Source organism: Atractosteus spatula, chromosome 11 (genome assembly GCF_055471065.1).
Source record: "Atractosteus spatula isolate fAtrSpa1 chromosome 11, fAtrSpa1.hap1, whole genome shotgun sequence".
NCBI lineage: Eukaryota > Metazoa > Chordata > Actinopteri > Semionotiformes > Lepisosteidae > Atractosteus > Atractosteus spatula.
In genome coordinates, this window is record NC_142716.1 from 8053591 (window position 1) to 8074343 (window position 20753).

Consider the following 20753-nt stretch of genomic DNA (forward strand, 5'->3'; position numbering starts at 1 on the left):
ATTATTCATGGAGTAAATCATTTAATTTTTACCACACTTATAATTATGCTAAAGACATGGGATAAACTGAACTGATTTTATTTTTTGTTCAGTGCATCTGCCTTGAAAATCTTGAGTGTATTTGTTATTTAAAAGACAAACATTTTGTGATTTATTGTTCCTTTACTGTTTGATCCCCTAGTCTAACTTCTAAGCATTCTTTCAAGCAGAATGGACACATGCACTTTCCTTCTTAGTTTGCACATAATATATCATTCCTAAAACATACACCGTTTTTCAGGATGGTCTCACTAAAATTGATAGTGGTTTACTCTGAATAGTTGAATTACTTTACTCTTACAAAACTCTACCAAGCTGTATCTGATCTGGGCCTGTGTCTTTTAACTGTGAAAGGGAGAAAGATTATTTGCCCAGTGGGTTGAGATGAAAACCATGCTGACTGATCAAAAGAATGTAAAAGCAGAATCAATTTTTCCATTCACGAACAGCAAGATTTTTACTCACGAATTTCATTCCATTTAGAAAGCCAAATGCATTTCCCTGTTAGTTTTAAAACGTCTTTGATCACAGAAGTGTTGCTTGGCTTCCAACACTTGCTGCCAAATTTAAACATTTGGAAAGACTTCTCTTGAGTTATTATATATTGTAGAAATTAGAGTGAATTTATGTATAAAGCTTTTACAAACAGCAGTCTCTTTCTGCTATTTGGTTACTTCAACAAAAAAATTGAGAAGTAATTTTAGGAAGAAACACAAACGTCTATATAATAAAAAAATACTGTTGCATGGTTTGTCCCTAACAAACATCATACATGTTTGAAATGGAATGTGTTTTGCAGTGACACAAGGTTTCATTGTCTGGACATACAATGAGATTTGGCCTGTTAAACATACTTAAGGAAGCATTTGTCAAGAGATTCACTCAAGATCATGTAGTAAGGGCAATATTTAAAAAAAATATCTTAATCATTAATTTTTCAGAAGTCCAAAATTATTGCTTTTTAGGTAGATGCAGAAAAATGCTTTTCACAAACAAGAGGTAGCACAGTCTGTGTATAAATGCCAGGATTTTAAATAGAGAGGTCTTGATAAGGACAGCATTTGTACATTATCTGTGGAAGTGCTACTTATTAACTTATTAACATACACTCAGTCATTATTTTCATTTGCCAGCAGAATAATGACTTATTTCAGCAGAAAGCAACACTAATGCTTCCAAAGCTTGGGTTTATATCACAGCTGCAATAACTGAAGTCATCCCCTCTGTGAATGGAAATATTTAAAAATCTGACCTAAGGAATCAACAGCTCATTAAAATCAGAATCAAAATAAGCTGTAGAACAGGGCTACTGATACTGGACAGAAAACATTTAACAGATTAAAACTGACAAAATCCCTTTTTGTTATAAATCACCGAACAGTTCTATTTTGCTGAAACAAACAATGTTCATCATATCTTAGTTGCAGTATATGGTTCTTAGTCCAAGAATGTGGTGCAGTTACAATAGAGTAGCAGTTGATCAGTTTAGAAATGATAACATTCATTACAAGGATACCTTAGTCTAGATGAAAGAGCCATTGTCAATTAGTACCAGCAGGGTGTACTCTTAAGGGAGTGTTGTGCTGTAGTTGTTTTCTGTAATTGTGTGTTATATTTTCTAGTAAAATATTCAGGCTAGATTTGATTTAGTTTTACCTAAACAATTTGGGAATGAGGAAATGAAGACCAATAATTTGCAAGGCATTCGAAAATATAGAATTGAGGTTTTTCTTTGTAATAATGATGTGCCTTGCTTTTGCTCAAATTTAGGGTTCTTGTATTTCTCAGTTTCTTTCTGTTTTATCAGTTTTCTGTTTTATCAAAATAATGGTTTAGTTGTGTCTTAACAAGTGCATGTATTGTTAAGACACAACAAACGTAATGTAAAGAACATGGTGATTGACCTACAACTCCAATTTGACTTTGATCAAAAAGACACTAGACGCTTTTGCCCAGCGAAAAAGATGATATTAAGTAACATGAAAAACTCTAAAATCTATAAAAGGCAAATAATAATCAGCAGGTTGCTTGCTCTGAGATGGGGTTTAAATATTTTGTCTAATCATGTTTACTGTATAAAACAAACAAAAGTACTGTTATTTCTTCATCTTCATAATTTGGACTGATAGAACAAGGAATGAAGAGACTGGATGAACAAATCAATTTTCCTGTTCCATTTTCAAAAGAAAGACTTTGGTTGACATCATGAGGTGGTGTTATTTTAAAGGTGCGTACTGAGCAGGTCTCTGTATCCTGAGGTTCTGTCCCTGATGACGCTGGGAATACAGCAATGTATTCATCTCAGCTGAATGATTACTGGAAATTCAACACCGGCAGAGTTGGGGGACCTGTAGTGGTGTAATGTGTGTGAGTGCCTGTAGCTGTCAACCTGACTTTAGAAAGTGATCCATTCTTGAGGCTGCTGTGCCTTCTGTGCAGAGCCCTGGAATTTGTTCTTAGGCAGAAACATATGGTGGACTGACAGGCCCCTATTGCTAACTTTCCCTATCTCCAAATGATAATATTGGCGTCCTTCATCATGAAAATGGAGATTCCTGACAGAGGAACCTGTGGACTACCAGGATCCTTCATCTTTTCAAAGTGTGTGAACTTGAGCATCATAAGGATAGTTCTGCACAAGCAAATGAGCAAATGTTAGGCATTTTATAGAAAGTCTGAAAACATAATTTTTTCTTCAGATCGGTATTAATGTTTGTGCTCATGTAAACATAGCTTCACCAAATAGGAATAATTATTTAAGGAATACTTTAATTAATATTGAGTTGTTCAGTTTTGATGAACAACTTGATTCGGACGTTTAAGGTAGTCAAATACTACTGTAAATGTTATTTTATAATGAATGAATTCTTTCTTTTTTGTAGAAATCGGACCTGTTACAATCACCACAGATCCAAAGAAGTTCCAGTATGAACTCAGGGAGCTCTATGTACAGGTAAGTTCTTAATATACAGGCATGGTCCAGTTTGTATAAATGGAATTGGCAACATTTTTATGATATATCCACCCAAATTTGTAATTTTTTAGTGGATTGGATTTCAGCGATGACTCTTGTACCAGTTTGAGAAAGATTGAGGACTAGTAGATATGGTCTTCTGACACATGCTTATCGGTTTGATTCATCTTTGGACTTGTTGCATGGATCTCCTGCAGTGTCTGGCAGGAGAGTTAGTGCTGATTGGAGGACTACTGTCATGTGTCTTACTGTTGCCACTGCAAGTCTGCAGACACCTGCCTCAAACTCAGAGGACTCTAACTAACAGTCACCCTGCCCTGGTACTGCTCTGTGAATTCTGCACCATAACTTGTAGACATAAGTTAAGCCTTCTTATCTTACCCATAAAGTCTTATTTCACGACTGTTTCAGACATCTGTGTCTGACGAATGTCTCTTCACTGTTGTAAGCTGCCTCTTGCCCACAATAAGAAGGTTAACTAACTTAACATTCTCTTGACCCTTTTCACTGAAACAGCTTCTTCTCTCGAAATAAGTGACAATATACTTAAAAATCTGTTTATTTTTTCATTGAGGGCTTTCAGCTTAGGAAAAGCCAATGACTTGTGTAATGACTTTGTTCTTTATTGTATCATATAATCATCTTAGTACATATTGGCTCACTGACATACATTACAGCACTCCCCAGTTTCTTAGAGCATGTTTCTTTCAAATTTGTGTGTTATATTCTTTTCCTCTCGCCACAAAACACTTGTTTTTGACTGCTGTGGATTTCCAAGAACAATGTTCTTTTCTAAACTTGGAAAAAAATAAGGGAATCTCCGATTAGCGAGAAAATTCCAAGGAATGCATCTCTGAAGCATCTGTGAAATGCTTAAAAAGTCTTGTAATTGACTGTGGGATCAGTTTTGGAAGTGGGTGCATTTAATGTCTCATTCCAGGGCTTGTTGATGTGTGGTTTTTGCTAGGACTCGGCAGTGATGGAACAGGACAAAGTATTCTTCGCATTCCATGTGTTTTAATAGAGATCACTTGCTTCCAGATGTGTTTTGCCACTTGGCTCATATCCATCAGTTTCCTCATTCAGTTGTAGACCTCAAAGAATGTGAAAAGACATTTCCCTTGACCTTAAAGGACGATGATTGCCCAGAGATGGAAGGGTGGGTCTTTTTTCAGTACGATGGAGTAAAGAAAGACACCGTGTTGTGTCTCAAACAATTGAAATTTGTTAAACAAAAAAATGTTCTAAAAGTATTATAAAATGTCTTCACGAATTTAAAACATTATTACAGATTATTAAAAGTTATTATGCTACGTCTACCAGTATTTTATTTAAAAAACCTAGACATATCAGTTATTAAGCTGCTTTGAACATAAACATTATAAATGTGAGCAGAAGCACAGAAGTTCACAATCTAAAGATTTTGTTAGACCACTTGATTTAGTGTTCGTTTTCTACATACAGGGTGGAGGGGATTGTCCAGAAATGAGTATTGGAGCTATCAAGATCGCTTTGGAAATCTCTCTTCCGGGATCCTTCATCTATGTCTTCACAGATGCACGATCTAAAGATTACAAGCTCACACACGAAGTCCTGCAACTTATCCAGCAGAAGCAGTCACAGGTAACGTTTCTGTTTAAGAGCAGTCATATTATTCTCTTAAACCAAAGCATTTGAGGTTAAATTAAATGAGCATGCTGTTTAAGTATGTATATGTTAAATTACTTCTTCATTGGTTCTTATATGATATATATGGAGTTGTGTGGAAAGTAAGGAGAGATGCATTTAAGACAGATCAGGAGGCACCTCTTCACAGGAAGCATTGTAGGATGGTGGAAGAAGCTACCCAGTCATGTTGAAAATGAAAATGAAAATGAATCATGAAAATGATATCCTGGCTGCTTTAAAGAAGAATCCTTTAATCCATCAACTATTAGCAACCAAAACAGCTAAAATGGTTAAATGGTCTCCCCTTGTTTGTAACCTTTCTCATGTTCTAACATTATTATGAGTTTTGTGGCCAATGTATACTCCTTTTCTTGAGATGTATAACTGGTGTAATTGGACCCCAGATTTGACCTCTGGCATCTCTGAGCACCTGATGCTTCATTGACTGGACAAGCATCAGATCCACTATTGCAAAATAGTGAGAGACCTACAGGGTAAAATCACTGTAACAGTTCCCTCTTACTCAGTAAGATCTGTTAAACATGTACAGTGGGGTGTCAACTTTTGCAAGGTTTTGGTGTAGAGAACCAAATTCTCATACAACCACGTCCACTGCTATATACATGTACAGTATATAGTATGTATGGTTAAAGACATAAGTAACCTTCCCTTATATGATAATTGAAGTACTAATGCATTGGCTTTAAGTTAGATAAAAATAATACTGATCAACTAAAATAAAACAACACTAATTACAAACGGTAATCAGTTAAAATAGACAACATATGTACAGTGAATGCCTACACTTTCTCTGCCTCCATCATTAGCATGCCCCACTGTAATTAAAAGGGCAATAAAACTATCAGTGAATCTGTAAAGTCATCTCCAGCCTGTCTTCCTCCACGCCGCCAACACAGAAGCAGGAGTTCATTACAATGCAAAAACAAGACCATGTTGAGATGCAGATGCTGGGTAGTGGGTACTTAGGCAGGGGGCAGGCAGAGGCTCACTCACTTACCAGATTCCGCTCAGGGTCCTGTTGCACAGTTTGCAATCTTCGGCGCTATTACATTCCACTCTGCTCTTCGTCCATGCAAGGCCCCAGACCAAATCGCAAATAAGTGAATTGGCGAATGTTAAATTCACAGATGTTGAGACCCTGCTGTTGTTTTTTAAGACATGTAGCCAAGATGACAGAAAAAAAACTATTTTGTAGCCCTAGATATATTCAAAATAGAATGTCTTATGTGCTGTGTAGGTGGTGTTTGTGCTGACAGGAGACTGCGATGACCGGGGGCACATTGGCTACAAAGTCTATGAGGAGATCGCCTCCACCAGCTCAGGGCAAGTCTTTCATCTGGACAAGAAGCAGGTCAACGAGGTAGGCATCCTCAGCTGGCTTCATCTGGACTCGTTCGAACTGTATAGGCATTTATTTGGGTGTGTGATGGTTTTCTCAGGGTCTACAGTTCTTCTCTGTACAGTGTTTAAACCTGGTTTTCTTTGCCCATTTTAGTTTAGGATTGTTGTGTATTTTGCAAAGAGATTATTCTTTTTTTAATCTGTTCTGTTCTACTTTTTCATACCTTTCTGCCAGATTTAAGTTGTATGCCTGCCTAATAAGTGAATGGGTTAATTAACAAATTTTAACATATCGATCTTACCTCTACCATCCGTGCGTGTGTTCCCAAGTCTATTTTCCATGATAATTATACTGATGGATATGTGGTTTATGGCCATGCCATACTCTGCTTAGTCTATTGTTTTTTTGGGGAAAATACAAAGTGTTACTTGAAATAAGACTTGAACAAGTGTTACTTGGATGTTAAAAGCAAAACTCATTCCTGCCATTCTTGTGGTTTTTCCAGGCACTCAGCATAACAATGTTGTTTATATACTACATCTAATTTTCTCAAGAGTTCTGTTAGTCACATTGATTAATTTATTAAATACTTTTACGAAATAATGCATTTGTTTCCCAAAGCATCCTTTTAGAAAAAGGAGATACACTTCAGTTAACGTAACCCATACCTGTCATAGAAGTATACAACTTACGACTATGAAATTTCCCACAAAAACATCTTACAAAGCTAAGGAGATACATTTTTGTGAAGATTTACCACTCATGAGATAACATGTTATCTTGCTTAACACCAGTGCATAAAATGATGCTTCTTCTGTACTTAGTCTTATACAGACTTGAGACAAATCTGAATCATGTATGTTATTGAAATAATACACCAAGTGAATATAATGCAGATTGCATCTCCCGAAAGCTGATCACCTTGTGCACCCAAATCCCAAATATTTCCCTAGTCAGACCTCCACTGTCAATTGAATGTGCACTTGTGTCATCCAGCCATCTCAGTTCAAAGGTCATTATTGACTACAAAAGCAGATAGTTTGAGTGATACGTTTTTATTAAGAATTGATTCTCCATATGGGGTTTGTTTTTGGTCTCGTGATCATTTTTGCTTGGGTGTATAGCTTTCAAAGGATGTTCCTAACGGCACAGATCAATCATTCGAGGAGAAAGAAAAACAGATGTTGATTTAACCTCTTTGGTTGTAGGAAATCCTTCTCCCGAGAGATTTCCTCTATGCATTGTGATGCACATGTCCAGTTTAGTGCATAACTACTCTCATTTTCCCTTATTTGTTTCTGTTCTTACTGCAGACCATTTGTTAGCTCATGTATGTCTCAAAAAGAGTACGATCTACACTACAAAATAACTCATTTTGACCGTGATCTTGCAAAATGTTAACTTTGAGTGGGCTTTGATGTGTGACTTAAAATGAGCACTGTGATTTCTCTGGTATATTTCAAAATGATGTATGAATTAATGGCTGAAACTCGGCAGATATTTTCTTTAACCTGAACCTCATAAAATAAGTCCTGGAATTTACAAAGAATATAATGACAGGTGTTGCATTAAAAGATCACTACATCTCTGTCGAGTAGTAAAATTTGACAAACAGGTAGATGGATCCCTGCTCCATGCAGTTCCCATAAGCTTTTAATAATATGCTAGACATTATCTGCTATGTGAAGTTGACCATATCTGCAAAAATGATTTCTTCTTGATAAGAGAGGTAAAAATGTTCTAGACGGCATCACTTCTGAATGGGAGCCATGTGCAGACGTGAGGGACATTCTTAGAAAGGGGGATTTTCTGCACAACCTCAGGTTTTGATCCCAATTCCTTGTTTTGACTCTTTTGTGTTTTATCTCTATCTTTGTAGCGGCTTCTTTTTCAGCAAATGGTTTATGGGTGTCCATGGTTCAGCTAGTGTAGATAAGTTTATTGACAATGCCTGCTCCATGTAGATCACCATGACGTATGGGATGGACTTAAATGGCCGGCCTGTATAATTCCTCTCAGGAAAAGCTGTCAAGAGATTCCAGAAATTGTGTGTTATTGAGAAACTGTTAACACCCATGGCACATGCCTGGAATTGACATGGGAGTTTTGCAAAAGACCTTTTTGTGACCTACAGTAACCAAGTGGGAATAAAAGCATGGTCTCTATGTAGATTCCCAAAATTTGTACACATTCCTGGGATGACCCCACTGGCAGGGAATTAAAACACAAAGGGCTCTCTGGCTAAGGATTTCGTAGCATTGAGTCCAAGTCCCACTCTGTCTTCATTGTCAAGGATAGAGACTATTAACTTAAAATGGCTGCTCAGATCAAACTACTTTTGTTATTTCAGTACTGCCGGAAATTGGATTGTGTTCCTATAAAATTACGCTTGCTCAAAATTCAGTAACACTTCAATATATTGTGGCATAATTCCATGTATAAATCTCTTATTTAATTATTTGTGCATTTAAATCATCATTATAACTGAAGTGGTATAATTCATTTTGCATTGCAAAGTTATTGTTTACAATTTACATATTACTTAAAACACATGCTAGTAGGTGGCTTCGGATGATATTTAATATCATCGCAGCTCTGGAAGCTCTTTTCTGCCGATCTCTTCAAGCTGTGTTAAAATACTTGTTTTTCAGCACCCCTAAATTGTCTCACTCTGCCCTTTCTAACAATTTACATTGCCTTCTGTGTCTGGAACACACTTAGCTTCTTGCAGAACCCCCTGCCTCACCACGACTGGCCAAATCTGCTTTATTCAAAACCTGTTCTGTCTTACTAAATGATGTCATTCCTGACATAAAACTCAACTTTCTGCGCTTGACTGAAAGCTGGCACAGACAAATGGCAGTCTCCTGTTTAACCAGATTATTCCTCCAAGGTTTGGCTTCCCTGAGCTATCTCACCTCTCTGCCCTTGGTGGGGACGTGATTGATATTTGTAACTTACTTTTCTGTGCAAGTCTGGTTACTGTACCTCCGTATTCTTCTTTTGAGTGTCCTGTTTTAAATGTCTCTGTTCCTCAGTCTGCCATCATTGTTACAGTTTATAAACCACTGAAACACAATGATGCTTATTTAAGCGAGTTGGCTGATTTTCTATCTTAGCTATGTTTCAGATTTCATAAGACCCTCATTCTGGGTGATTTTAATATCCACACTGATTCACACCATTGCAATTTTGCTAACGATTTTCTAGCCTTGTTGGAATACTTTGGTCACACACAACTTGTTCTCAATCCATGTCACCAAAAAGGCACATCTTGGACTCAGTCAAATGACTCTTACTTCACACTTATCTTGAATTAGGTCAGGCTTTTGCTGCTTTCTTTGATTTATAGTTCCCCGTCTCATTTTCTTCTACATTACATTTTCCAGTTGGTAATCAGTTGACCAGAATATGTTTGCTAAACATACTATTTGCTGAATCTACTCTCTCTTCCTTGTCTTGCTTTCCTATCTCTGATACTCTGGATGACAAGGTGCAAAAATTTCATATCTCTCTTTTAACTGCTCTTGATAATCTTATCTTAGCGTTCAATCCCGATCCATCTCCTGTACTCATCGTGCCCCATGGTATGCTGAGCAGTTCAATGCAGTGTCCCGCAAACTAGAACGTACTGTAGGTGGGGTCTTTCTGGCTTGAGTACATCTACAGTCTTGATTTAATAGAAGGATGCAATGGAGTCTGCTAGATCCAGCTGCTTCTCCCATATCATTGAGAAAAACCTAAACAATCCTAGATACCTCATCTGAACAATCAGTCAATTGCTAAACGCTAACTGCCCCACTACAGTACCTGCCTCATCCCATCTTTGTAACACTTGTTTTTACAACAAAGTTTGATAATATTCAGCATCACATTCTCTCCACTATGGTTAACACTAATACACCTCCTCCCTGCATGCCTGTTTTTACTGTTGTTTCTCTCAACTTGACACTGCATGCCTTAGTAAATTGGTATTGCATATGAAACCCACCACCTGTCTACTGTATCCCATTCCTTCTGTTTTATTTCAATGCTGTTTTCCAGCCCTCTTTCCTACCTTCCTCAGCATAATAAATGTGTTCTTGGTGGTACCAACAGCCTTTAAAATGGCTTCTGTTATTCCTGTGAACTAAAAAAACAAACATGACTCTAAACAACCTAAACAATCTTCATTCTATATGTAACTTGCCTTTTTTTTTTGCAAAGATTTGAAAACATACTGTTGAGATCACCTCATTGCAGATAACCTCTTTGAATCCTTCTAATCTAGTTTCAGATAATTACACAGCACAGAAACTGCCCTTGTTAAAGTTACTAACAATTTTCTTATGGCAGCCGATTCTGGTTCTCTATTTATCCTAGTTCTCCTAAACTTAAGTGCCGCTTTTGACACTGCTAAATCATGACATTTTACTATTCCATCTCAAGACTGAATTTGTGGTTTCTGACATGGCTCTAGTTTAATTCTTATCTTATTCATCATTGACACTTTTTTTTGTGGGTTTTAGTTCTGAAGTTGGATTCATTAAGTCTGGTGTTCTCCAAGGGTCAATACTGGGCCCCCTGCTATTCAGCATCTACAGTACATGTTCCCACTTGGTCTTGGTCTAAAATTGCATGATCTAAATAATCATACTCAATATGATAATACTGACAATACTCAACGCATAAAATGCCTTTCATAAACTTACATTTTCTTGGTTCAACTGTATAACGCGTAAGTTAGAAATACATTTTTACTATTCCTGTTACAAGAAAGAAAATATTCATCTATTGCTGGCTTGCAGGTGCTGAAATGGGTGGAAGAAGCAGTGCAGTCCTCCAAAGTTCACTTGCTTTCCACGGATCACTACACGGGCGTCTCAAACACCTGGCAGATCCCTTTTGATCCCAGTCTGAAAGAAGTGACTGTGGCACTGAGTGGCCCTGCACCTATTATTGAGATCCATGACCCTCAGGGTAAGGCTTGTTCTCAACTTCGTCTGACTGCATGGTGGAATTGTCCAGGGTTATCCATTTTTTAATAAGCATTTTAAATCACCAGTTCTTTTGGTCTTCCGGCTTGATTTGTAATAGATATTCATGTCTTGGCTTACAGCTATGAACCCTGTAACCGCACACAGGGAAGAGTGAATAAGACTCCTCTGATCCATAGACACCTCTTGTATTTCAACACAGACCAACAGCACCACATTCCTCTAAGCAGGAACTGTTACTGAGAGCTCATAGTACCCCACCCTTGGTGCTACTTAATTGTGTGTATCACAGAACTCCACATGACACTTAACCTGCATTTGATTTTCACCAAGGTGTACTAATGTACTTATATTGAAAAGCACAAAGCAGACTCTAGATTGGTGATCAGAACATTGACGTACCGTAGGCTGATCTGGCTTTGATCACGTTATCACTGCAGGAAAACAAATACAGAAGGGTGCTGGACTGAATGAGCTGCTACACATCCCCAACTCGGCCAAGGTGATCAACATCAAGGACCCAGAGCCGGGGATGTGGGTCATAAAGGTAAATCACTGGCTTCTGCTCCCTGAAACACAGGATTCTTAAGCATTCCTCCTTTCAGACACAAAAGGATTTAAAGTTTTTGCTCAACAAGAATGTAAGTGATGCCATTTGGCAGGTCTGGATGTTTTGGTTGTTTTGTCGCTGAGCCTGCTTTAATACAAAGGAATAAAAAAAAATAACGTTTTAGATCTCTCATCTGTATTATATTTAGTTGTAAACAAGGACTATTTATTCAAGGTCATACTATTTAGGTTATGACAGGTCTAGGAGGTGCCAGAGGGTAGCATGTTTCTTTGGTTTTGATGATTTGTTAAATAGTAGATTAGGCTTTTTGTGTGGTTTTTCGTTTTTTGTCGGAAATGCAGCTGAGGGAATGATGTCATGATTCCTGCCTGGATAATTGCATGGCCTGAGGAAGAGAGCCTCCAGCCAGTACACTTTTAACAGAATTTATGTTTCATCAAGACTTTTTGTTAGGAAGATAGTATCAACTATATTGTACCGCATAGGTTTACCTATGCCCATTTACCAACTGACCAGTTTGGTGTGCATAATTTCACATAATGAGGCATTGTTCTTGCAATTCACTTCTTACTCTTTGCTCAGATGTCCTTAAGAGGTCTTTCTTGTAACCACGGCAACAGGAAGCTAAAATACATTACCCTGGGGTATTTATTAGTTAGTTTTCAGTTTTAGTGTTTACCTTTCTTCACTCTATCTTCCACTTTCCCAGTCTGGTGGTGTGTGAATTTCCTGTTTTATGTTACCAGGAGTTGGAACCAATAGGTTGATGAGACTGATGCTTCGTCTTATGTTTGGAAGTAATCCTATGATGTTATTAGTTGTTTTCTGAAGACAATAAGGAGGAGGTGAACAGAAATCCTGTTTACCTTGGGAAATACTTAACCACCCCAAATAAGCAGCAACATCAAACTGGTGACTGCTAAATATCAAGGAGTCTGTTTTTGCCAAATCTATTTCAGTGACACTTTGTACCGGTACAACTACTCCAAACTGTGCAGTTGTTACTGTTGTCCTGACCATAATGAGCTAGACACTTCAGACATCCTTTGTAATGTTCCTGAATAGTTTTTGGGAACATATCCAGTAAGCAGCAACACATTTCTGTTATAGAAATCATATAACTTTCATTGTACCCCAAAGCTTTGCTGATAAGTACAAAAAGTATTAAAGACTGGAAGGCAAATATCTCAGTGGAACAAAACATTGTCCTCATCTGCCAGCATGGCTCAAAGGCCAAGTTAATGAGAAATTATAGAATTATTTCTGTCTGCCTCTTAGAGGTTTACAATCCAATCTCTTTGCCAAAATCCAGAATTAGTGCGGACCATTCTGTATGTCTAAAAATAGATTGTGAATCACTGAGTTTCCAAGCAGCAATCGTTGTGTTTTTGATGAATGATCTGTGTTGCTGTGTCTCACTTAAAAGTGAATGGTCATGCTTTATAATATTTCATCTTAAACAACAGGAGAATGTGCTGTGAGAGCAAGTTTAATTCCTTTTTTAATCTTGCTTTAATCAGGGGAATCCTTTAGGGAGCATGTAGCCCCAAATTGATCTTTGAACATTTATCTTATCATAGATACTCCTTGAATGCGGTTGTAAGCTTCCAACAAGATCCTAGTCCTTACTGTCTTTAGACAGCTTCCACCTAGATCATTGACCCCAGTGATGATTGCTCCTGGCACCTTACTTTACTTAATTTTATGACCCATGATAATAGTTTCGGAAGGCTGTAATTTCGAAAGTATGCAAACATCCCCAAGGACTTGCTTCACGGCATTTAGCCATGTGTCTTGAAGAGGTTTGTACAGAAAGATATAAATGCCTTGTAGTCTCTTTAACACATTTTTAGCATTTTGTTTAAATCTTTATTCTAAACACAAAACGCTTTCTTTTGTCGAAAGGGCTTTAATTTGGAAGCGGGTACAATGTCAGGCTTGATTGTAGTTGTGTACCTTCAAATGTTTAGGAAGAAAATAAGCACATTAGAAAGTTTACAAACAAGAGGTCATCTAGCCTGTTTGATAATTAGCAGTTAATTGATCCAAGAGTTTCAAGAGCTCTTTGAGAACAGTTTTGAGAATGTCTCGGGCAGTATTTAAGGCCGAATGTCCATACTGTATGTTACACTAGTTCCATGACAGAAGACTAAATATCTGATTCCTGATCCGGTGACTTTATGAAGAGTAAAGGCTTATAGAGAACCTACCCTGAGGAAAAAGAGGAGTCCTGTCTGTCGAATCTTTAGGCCCGAACCTGTGGGGTCTTTCAGCTTAATCACGTGCGTTTTTCTGCTGAGCAGCGTTTGTGAAGTTTGTTTACAGAGAGGACCTCTTTAGCCAGTCTTTCATGAAAAGGATTCCAAGGCAGGACTCCCCACTGGGCCCATGTTAACTGCACTCCCACAGGGAGGCTCAGTGTCCATCTGCAACCTCTGAGGAGGGTGTTGCTGTAGAAATTCCTGAAAGCCGTTGTCTTTTCACAAGCCAGCACATTCGGGTCTTAATAAGTTCCTTCAAAGGCCTCATTATAAGTAACATCATTTGTTTGGTATTAAGATCTGAATGTGATAAAATAAAAGTTATTAATGGTGTGGGCCCCATGCTAAATACTTCTGCTATGTTCTTGGCATATGCAGAACTACAAATAAATCATAAGATCTTTTCAGCACTTTGGAATATTTATTTAATGCTTATTAAATAAATGTTTCACAGCTGGAATGGCAGTATTGTGTTTGTGCATTTACAGTGAGATATTACCATTTTAAATTATTGTTTTCCTCATCCAGTTTTTAAGATATCAAGCTAAAAGAGGTCCCTTTTCTAACAAAGCAAATGTTTAGTCCTTTGTTGTGGGAAACGGATATATGAGAGTTTCCCATTGAAACAATCAAAGTTTTATAACCTTTCTTTCAAAATTGTTTGGCTTATGCTTTTCTGTAAACACAGAATGTATCCTAGCAACAATCAGGATATACACAATTTGTATTTTAAAACCTAAACAGCTGAACAAAGTAAAGAACTGATTAGTTTTAAATATTTTAAACCTTATTATTGACCAAATTCATGAGCAAATACTCACCACAAAAGAGCAGAACCTTGCTTGCTGTTTAATTGCTTTCATTAAAACTTTTGAAGATCTGAATGATAACACACTTTGTTAATCACTTCTGCTATTTCACTGATATATTGACATTTTTTTATATGCTCCCCCTTCCATAATGCTGTACAATACGTTTTTATTACACTCACTTTATAATTTGTATTTCACACACACTTTTTTGCATTTTGATTTTTTGTATTAGTGTCGCTGGTATGAATTAGGCTCCGATATTGTTATGGGATCCAGATTACATAGTAAAAAGCACACGCATGTGAGTATGAAATGTAATATCATGGAACAGCTGTCCTGCATTTTGGCACAATCTTTGGATTTGCCTTTGAAAACAGTGAACTGTATACCTCTACTGTTTTGTGTTAACAAAGTGGTCTTCCAGGAACGGTTGAAAATAGATGGAATTGACTTTGGAATGAGTGTGGTTTGACAGAGAAATAACTTTAGAAACGCTAATATTTGTTTTTAATTAGATGTGAGTATGACTTCAGAAAAGGATGTGAAATGTAATTGCTATTTATCACGCAGATGGGACAGTACTTCTTGCACTTCTCCTGAACTTCGTTTTGGCCGACAGAAGCTGTCAGGTCAATGTCAGATTCTAAATTCTCACTTCTTTTTACTTTCTTGTTGTCAATGGGGAATGATCTATATACCCCTTTTGAAATGCAGGCTTATATCTCTTCATGACATGAAGAGGTCAGAGGAGGTGAATGTTTTGGGGGGTGTCTAGATGGATAGAGATAAATCAAGGTGGTCATAAAACAAAGTACCACATGTTTGGATGTGAATCCTGAACTACCCTCTCCTGCAGACTTGATTCTGAATATAAACTTCGAAAACACTTTATCATCACATATTACACTATTTACAGATACATACTTCATGATGTATAAAGGCCAGAATGTGTTTAGGAAAGGAGTGAAGTATTATAAATGCCAATGCAGCTATTCATTGAAGGAGTGGGAATCTAAAAGTAAAACAGACATTTTGAATTAAAACTTGTGTCCATAAAATGACTAATATTCCTGTAGATTTATTGAAAATGTCATGCCTACATTTTTTATTTCTATGTCGTTTTGTAACAAAAATTTTTTTTGGTAAATTCTGTCATTTTCCATCTGATTTCCTTTTGAAAATGGTTAAATAATGTAAACATCGATTTATTTTCCCTTCTGTTTTTCATCCACAGACTTCCAGTAGTGGAAGACACTCAGTTCGCATGTCAGGGCTGAGCACCATCGACTTCAGAGCTGGTTTCTCAAGAAAGCCAACACTGGACTTTAAAAAGACTTCCAGCAGGCCTGTGCATGGTTAGACTCTGTTCTGCTTAAAAGGCTTGCTGGACAAAATAACTATTCATTTTTACAATCCATTTAAGATTCTGCTAGCCTTAGACACATATTAACTTACGAGGTATTAAAGGGGCCAGCAGGGGCCACTCACTCTGCAGTCTGGGGACACTACTGTAAAAAGGCGCCATCCTTCGGATGAGACGTAAAACCGAGGTCCTGACTCTCGTGGTCATTAAAAATCCAAGGGCATTCCTCGAAAAGAGTAGGGGTGTTACCCCGGCGTCCTGGCTAAATTTCCAACCTTGGCCTCCTAATTATCCCCATCTACGAATTGGCTTCATCGCTGTGCTCTCCCCACTGAGAGCTGGTGTGTGGTGAGCATACTGGCGCACTATGGCTGCCATTGCATCATCCAGGTGGGGCTGCACAATAGTGGTGGTGGAGGGGAGTCCCCATTACCTGTAAAGCGCTTTAAGTGGAGTGTCCAGAAAAGTGCTATATAAGTGTAAGGAATTATTATTAATTATTATTATTAACTTTCATGTTAATATATTAGTTAGTATATCATTGACCCCTTTTTTGTACAGTTATCAGGCTGAACATCATGAACATCATGTTTGCTTAATCATTGAATTACAGGATTAACATGTTAAAAAGATTAAACAAAGCAGTAATTTTCATACTACAAGCCAATACAAAATCCATATACAGTACTGTATCACCTCCTTCAGTTAGCAGTTCAAACAACCTCAAAGATCTTGTTAAAAGTGAAACAGGTAAAATTTGAAATTGTCAGCAGATTGTTCTCCATCATCCTCTAACATGTCCCTCCTTTATGTGTCTCCTTATTACAGGCATTCCCACTTTCATCCTCCTGAACACCACCGGAATCTCGCCTCCGGCTCGAGCTGACCGCCTGGAGCTCCTCAGCACCTCCGGGAGCGTGCTCAAGACCCTCCCCATCCGCTATTTTCCAGAGCGCAGACCCTATGGCATCTGGAACATCACTGAGTTCATACCTCCCGATGAGGCCTTCTTCATCAAGGTCACTGGCTACGACAAAGACGACTACCTTTTCCAGCGTGTCTCCAGCGTCTCTTTCTCCAGCATCATCCCGGGTGAGACCAGCTTATCTTTCACAACCGTCTCTCGCTCTGTGTTTTGATGACCATATCCTTGCAAAGATTTATGTTCTGGTCACCAGAAATCTTTCAACAAAACTAAACCTTCTGTGTTGAGTGCATGATCTAGTTTTTCAAGATTGTAGACTGACTACGGTTTACAAATGTCTCTAGCATTTCATGACCAATGGACCGGTCACCTCAAGAATGCCAGAATCATGTGCCAGGAAACCCTAAGGCCATATTGCCTTAAATTATTCCAATACATTGCACAAAAAGAGGGAAGAGCAGTTTTCTAGTTGTTTCCACTGATGCGGATAAACCTTTTCAACTATAAATGCATTCTGTAATTTTGATTCTTGACATCGGTCTTGGATTAGCAAAGAGTAATGCATGCTATGATTTTCTTATAGCATTATTGTTTTCTTTTGATTTTTCCAGATGCTCCCAAGGTGATGATGCCTCAGCAAACTCCAGGTTACTACTTACAGAAAGCCTCAATCTCCTGTTTTGTGGACAGCCTGATTCCTTTCACACTGCGCTTCAGCAGAGATGGCTTTAAATTGGGAGTGGACCAGTATTTCAGGTACCATTTTGCACAAGAATATGAATCCAATAATCCAATAAAGTGATAAGTGCATAGATTGAGAGAAATGGATTGAGGTAGCATAAATGGAGATATTTACCAAAACTGTGGCACAACAAGCATACCATCTCTGAATGAGCTGTTAAGCCATACGGCTTCCAGCAATGGCCTTCAGAGCATGAAATGCTCATTAGATATTGGTTGTCTTGACATCTGCACACATATTCCAGAATGAGAAGACAAGAGGGCAGATTCTCCAGGCAACGTTTTAACTTGTAAACATTACTGGACATATTCAAGAAACTGAACTGGAATCATTTTTGAATTTGCATTCTGGATAGAGTGGAACAGGATTGTACAGCTTTTTTCATTGTGAATGTAATCTAACACTTTGCTATGTATGCTGTGTATTCTGGAAACATTACAGAAAATTCCCAGTAGACATTGCATGCTAACAAGCAGTGTCGTCACAGTACTGCCTTGATTAAGGTGTTTCAGAAGGCAATCACTTCCATATGTTTGTATATAGCTTATTGGTTAAGAGCTGCTGATAAATATTAATTGATACATAACTGCAAATCATAGTAAAAGACGATAAACTTGAGATATACAGTAGTCAGACATTTCTTCCTACATTTTCATTAATTTCCTACACAGCAGATTTTAAATGATGGCCCTTGTTGATGTCATCATCACAAAGATGATGTTTCAGACTTTTTTTCTGCAAAGAATGTACCTTTTCTTTCAGGCTGCAGTCACATTTGCAGGCATCAATTTCAATTATTTAGTTGAAAAGTCACATTGAAAGTTGTCAGCTTCATAGTGCTTGAAAAACATTACTCTCCCAGGGTAAAGGGATTTAACATGTTTAAACCTCCCAGTCAGTTGAAATATATGAAATGATTTGGGTTTTGTTGGTATTTTTTTAGCCACATTAACCAAATCTTTTGGTTTTGTATATTTTCTTGGGGTACTCGATGTTTCTTCATCTGCAGGGAGTCTTCAAATGCGACTTTGGAGATTGAACGTGTGTCTTTGAGTGACGAAGGTTACTATGAATGTATAGCCATCAACAGTGCAGGAACAGAGCGTGCCCAGACCTTTCTGGATGTTTCAGGTAGGAGAATTCTGTGATGTGTCGTTAGATGGAAAGGTTGGGTTGGCCTTCTTGTTAGGATGCTTTGTGTACCATTTTAGAACAGAGGATTTAGTATTTTCCTCAAGGTACGTGTGCATTACCAGGTTTTATGCACAGCTCTTACAATATTGATATAATACACTTTTTAATCCAATCAGGTTAGGGACATTGATAATGTTGCTTTATGTTTTACTTCTGTTTTTCATAAATAGTGCATTTTGTTTAAGCGTTTCAACACCATGACATTCATGACCTGAAGTTAAATTGTGCACGGTCATGACATGTGCCAGGTGACTGATACGATCTTTAATTTCACTTGCTGTGAAACAGCCCATAAATCTCATTTTGTACAGTTAACAGAAAAATTAAGCAGCATGCCAGATGTAAATAAATTAAAATGCATTTTGGAGTTAAATAAATATCATTGAGTCCTGAAAGTAAATACTGTGAAATTGAGGGTAATAGATCACATGTGTCAATTTGGTCGAATATCCATTACTTTCATGCCTAGAGACTCAGATGAAAGCCGATCTGCTCTTTGCCATCTCTGTAAGGTTTTCTGTTTTAGATACAATCTGATTAGGGTTAAGGAACCACACGTAAATGCTTCAGCTTAGATAGGGCAGATATTGCTGGGTTTGCTTTGGATCAGTACCAGTATTCATCTCTCAGTCTGATGAAGATCAGTAAAGGTTTCAGAGCAGAAAACCAGACAATAACTGAGTGTGGCTCATTGGCTATCCCAATGCAAACTCTTTAGGGAGAAGTGGAATGTGGCAAAAAAAAAAGGCATCTGTGTTATGCTCAATAAAACCTGATAATGTCTCTCAGGGCAGAGCTATACAAATTTAAACAAATCCAAAGTTGGGCTGAGACAATGGGTTTCAAGGTTTTAAGCATATTATTTGATGCAGTCCCTGTCTTTAAAGGCATTTTTTCTTACCTGCTGGATTTCTGTTACCATATTTTCATTATTCTTCATAATAAGTGTCAACCACATAGTAGAATACATGTTTTGCATTTGTTCACAACTTAATGAGGCACAGACTGTAGCAACATCTGGCCTTGAGAATAATCTGGTAATAATATGATTGTTTGGATGGCAGACAATGTGTCATTTGGAATGCTTTCAGCAAACTTCCAAATGTGGACATTCTTCATAGCGATAGTTTTCTAATAATGCATTTTTGGATACTTTAATAAAAAAAATGTACAGTATATATGTGAATTCAAGCCTCTGAGAAGATATGGTATTGTAGCAATAACACATACAACAGTGAGAATTCTAACAAAAGTGATATTTTTCAGTAATTTCTCTAATGAACTACCTAAAGTAACAGTTTGTGATACTTGACTGTTGCAATATGCATTTCAGAATTGTTAAGGGTAATTGTCCAGTTCACATCTTTTCCACTGCCTCACTGCACATAGAGTTAAAACAAGAAACAAGGATTTATAACATTGTGAATAATCAGCTCCAGTCTGCACTTGGAGCCTGATTGGAGTTTTTTTAGGCAATAAGAACTTCCTAAGAAAGAGCTAATGTTATTTTTGGGAAATTACAGTCATTAGTTCCAAAATTCTGTCGTATACACAGTAATAATTTTTAAGTAATGTTGGTAAAATTGAGGCATTTTGTAAGTAAAACATTTCCCGTGTTGCCTTCCTGATAATTTAATTTCACAGAAGGGAGAATTGACATTCTGACATTTGTCCTGGAATAACTTTTAATTTAAATTTTTTAATTTGTTAAAAAATAACATATCATTATGCAGTTCAAAATGCATGTGCCATGTCTAGAGGACTCTTTGTATGGAATACAAATTTTTGCTGTGTCATTTAAAATGAACGCAAACAAGGGAACAAAAAGAACTTCAGTTGCATTCTATTATCTACAGTGAAAAAGA

General features: G+C 37.4%; 1 protein-coding gene across 1 annotated transcript in view; it reads left to right on the forward strand.

Moving 5' to 3' along the window:
- Positions 1-20753, forward strand: part of hmcn1 (hemicentin 1) — a 113157-nt gene that overhangs the window by 19378 nt on the left and 73026 nt on the right. The window contains exons 2-10 of the mRNA XM_088927975.1: positions 2922-2992; positions 4478-4636; positions 5940-6062; positions 10832-11003; positions 11461-11567; positions 15899-16019; positions 16856-17119; positions 17564-17708; positions 18704-18825. Of these exons, the coding sequence (XP_088784101.1) occupies positions 2922-2992; positions 4478-4636; positions 5940-6062; positions 10832-11003; positions 11461-11567; positions 15899-16019; positions 16856-17119; positions 17564-17708; positions 18704-18825 (1284 nt within the window). The remainder of the gene's footprint in view (positions 1-2921; positions 2993-4477; positions 4637-5939; positions 6063-10831; positions 11004-11460; positions 11568-15898; positions 16020-16855; positions 17120-17563; positions 17709-18703; positions 18826-20753) is intronic.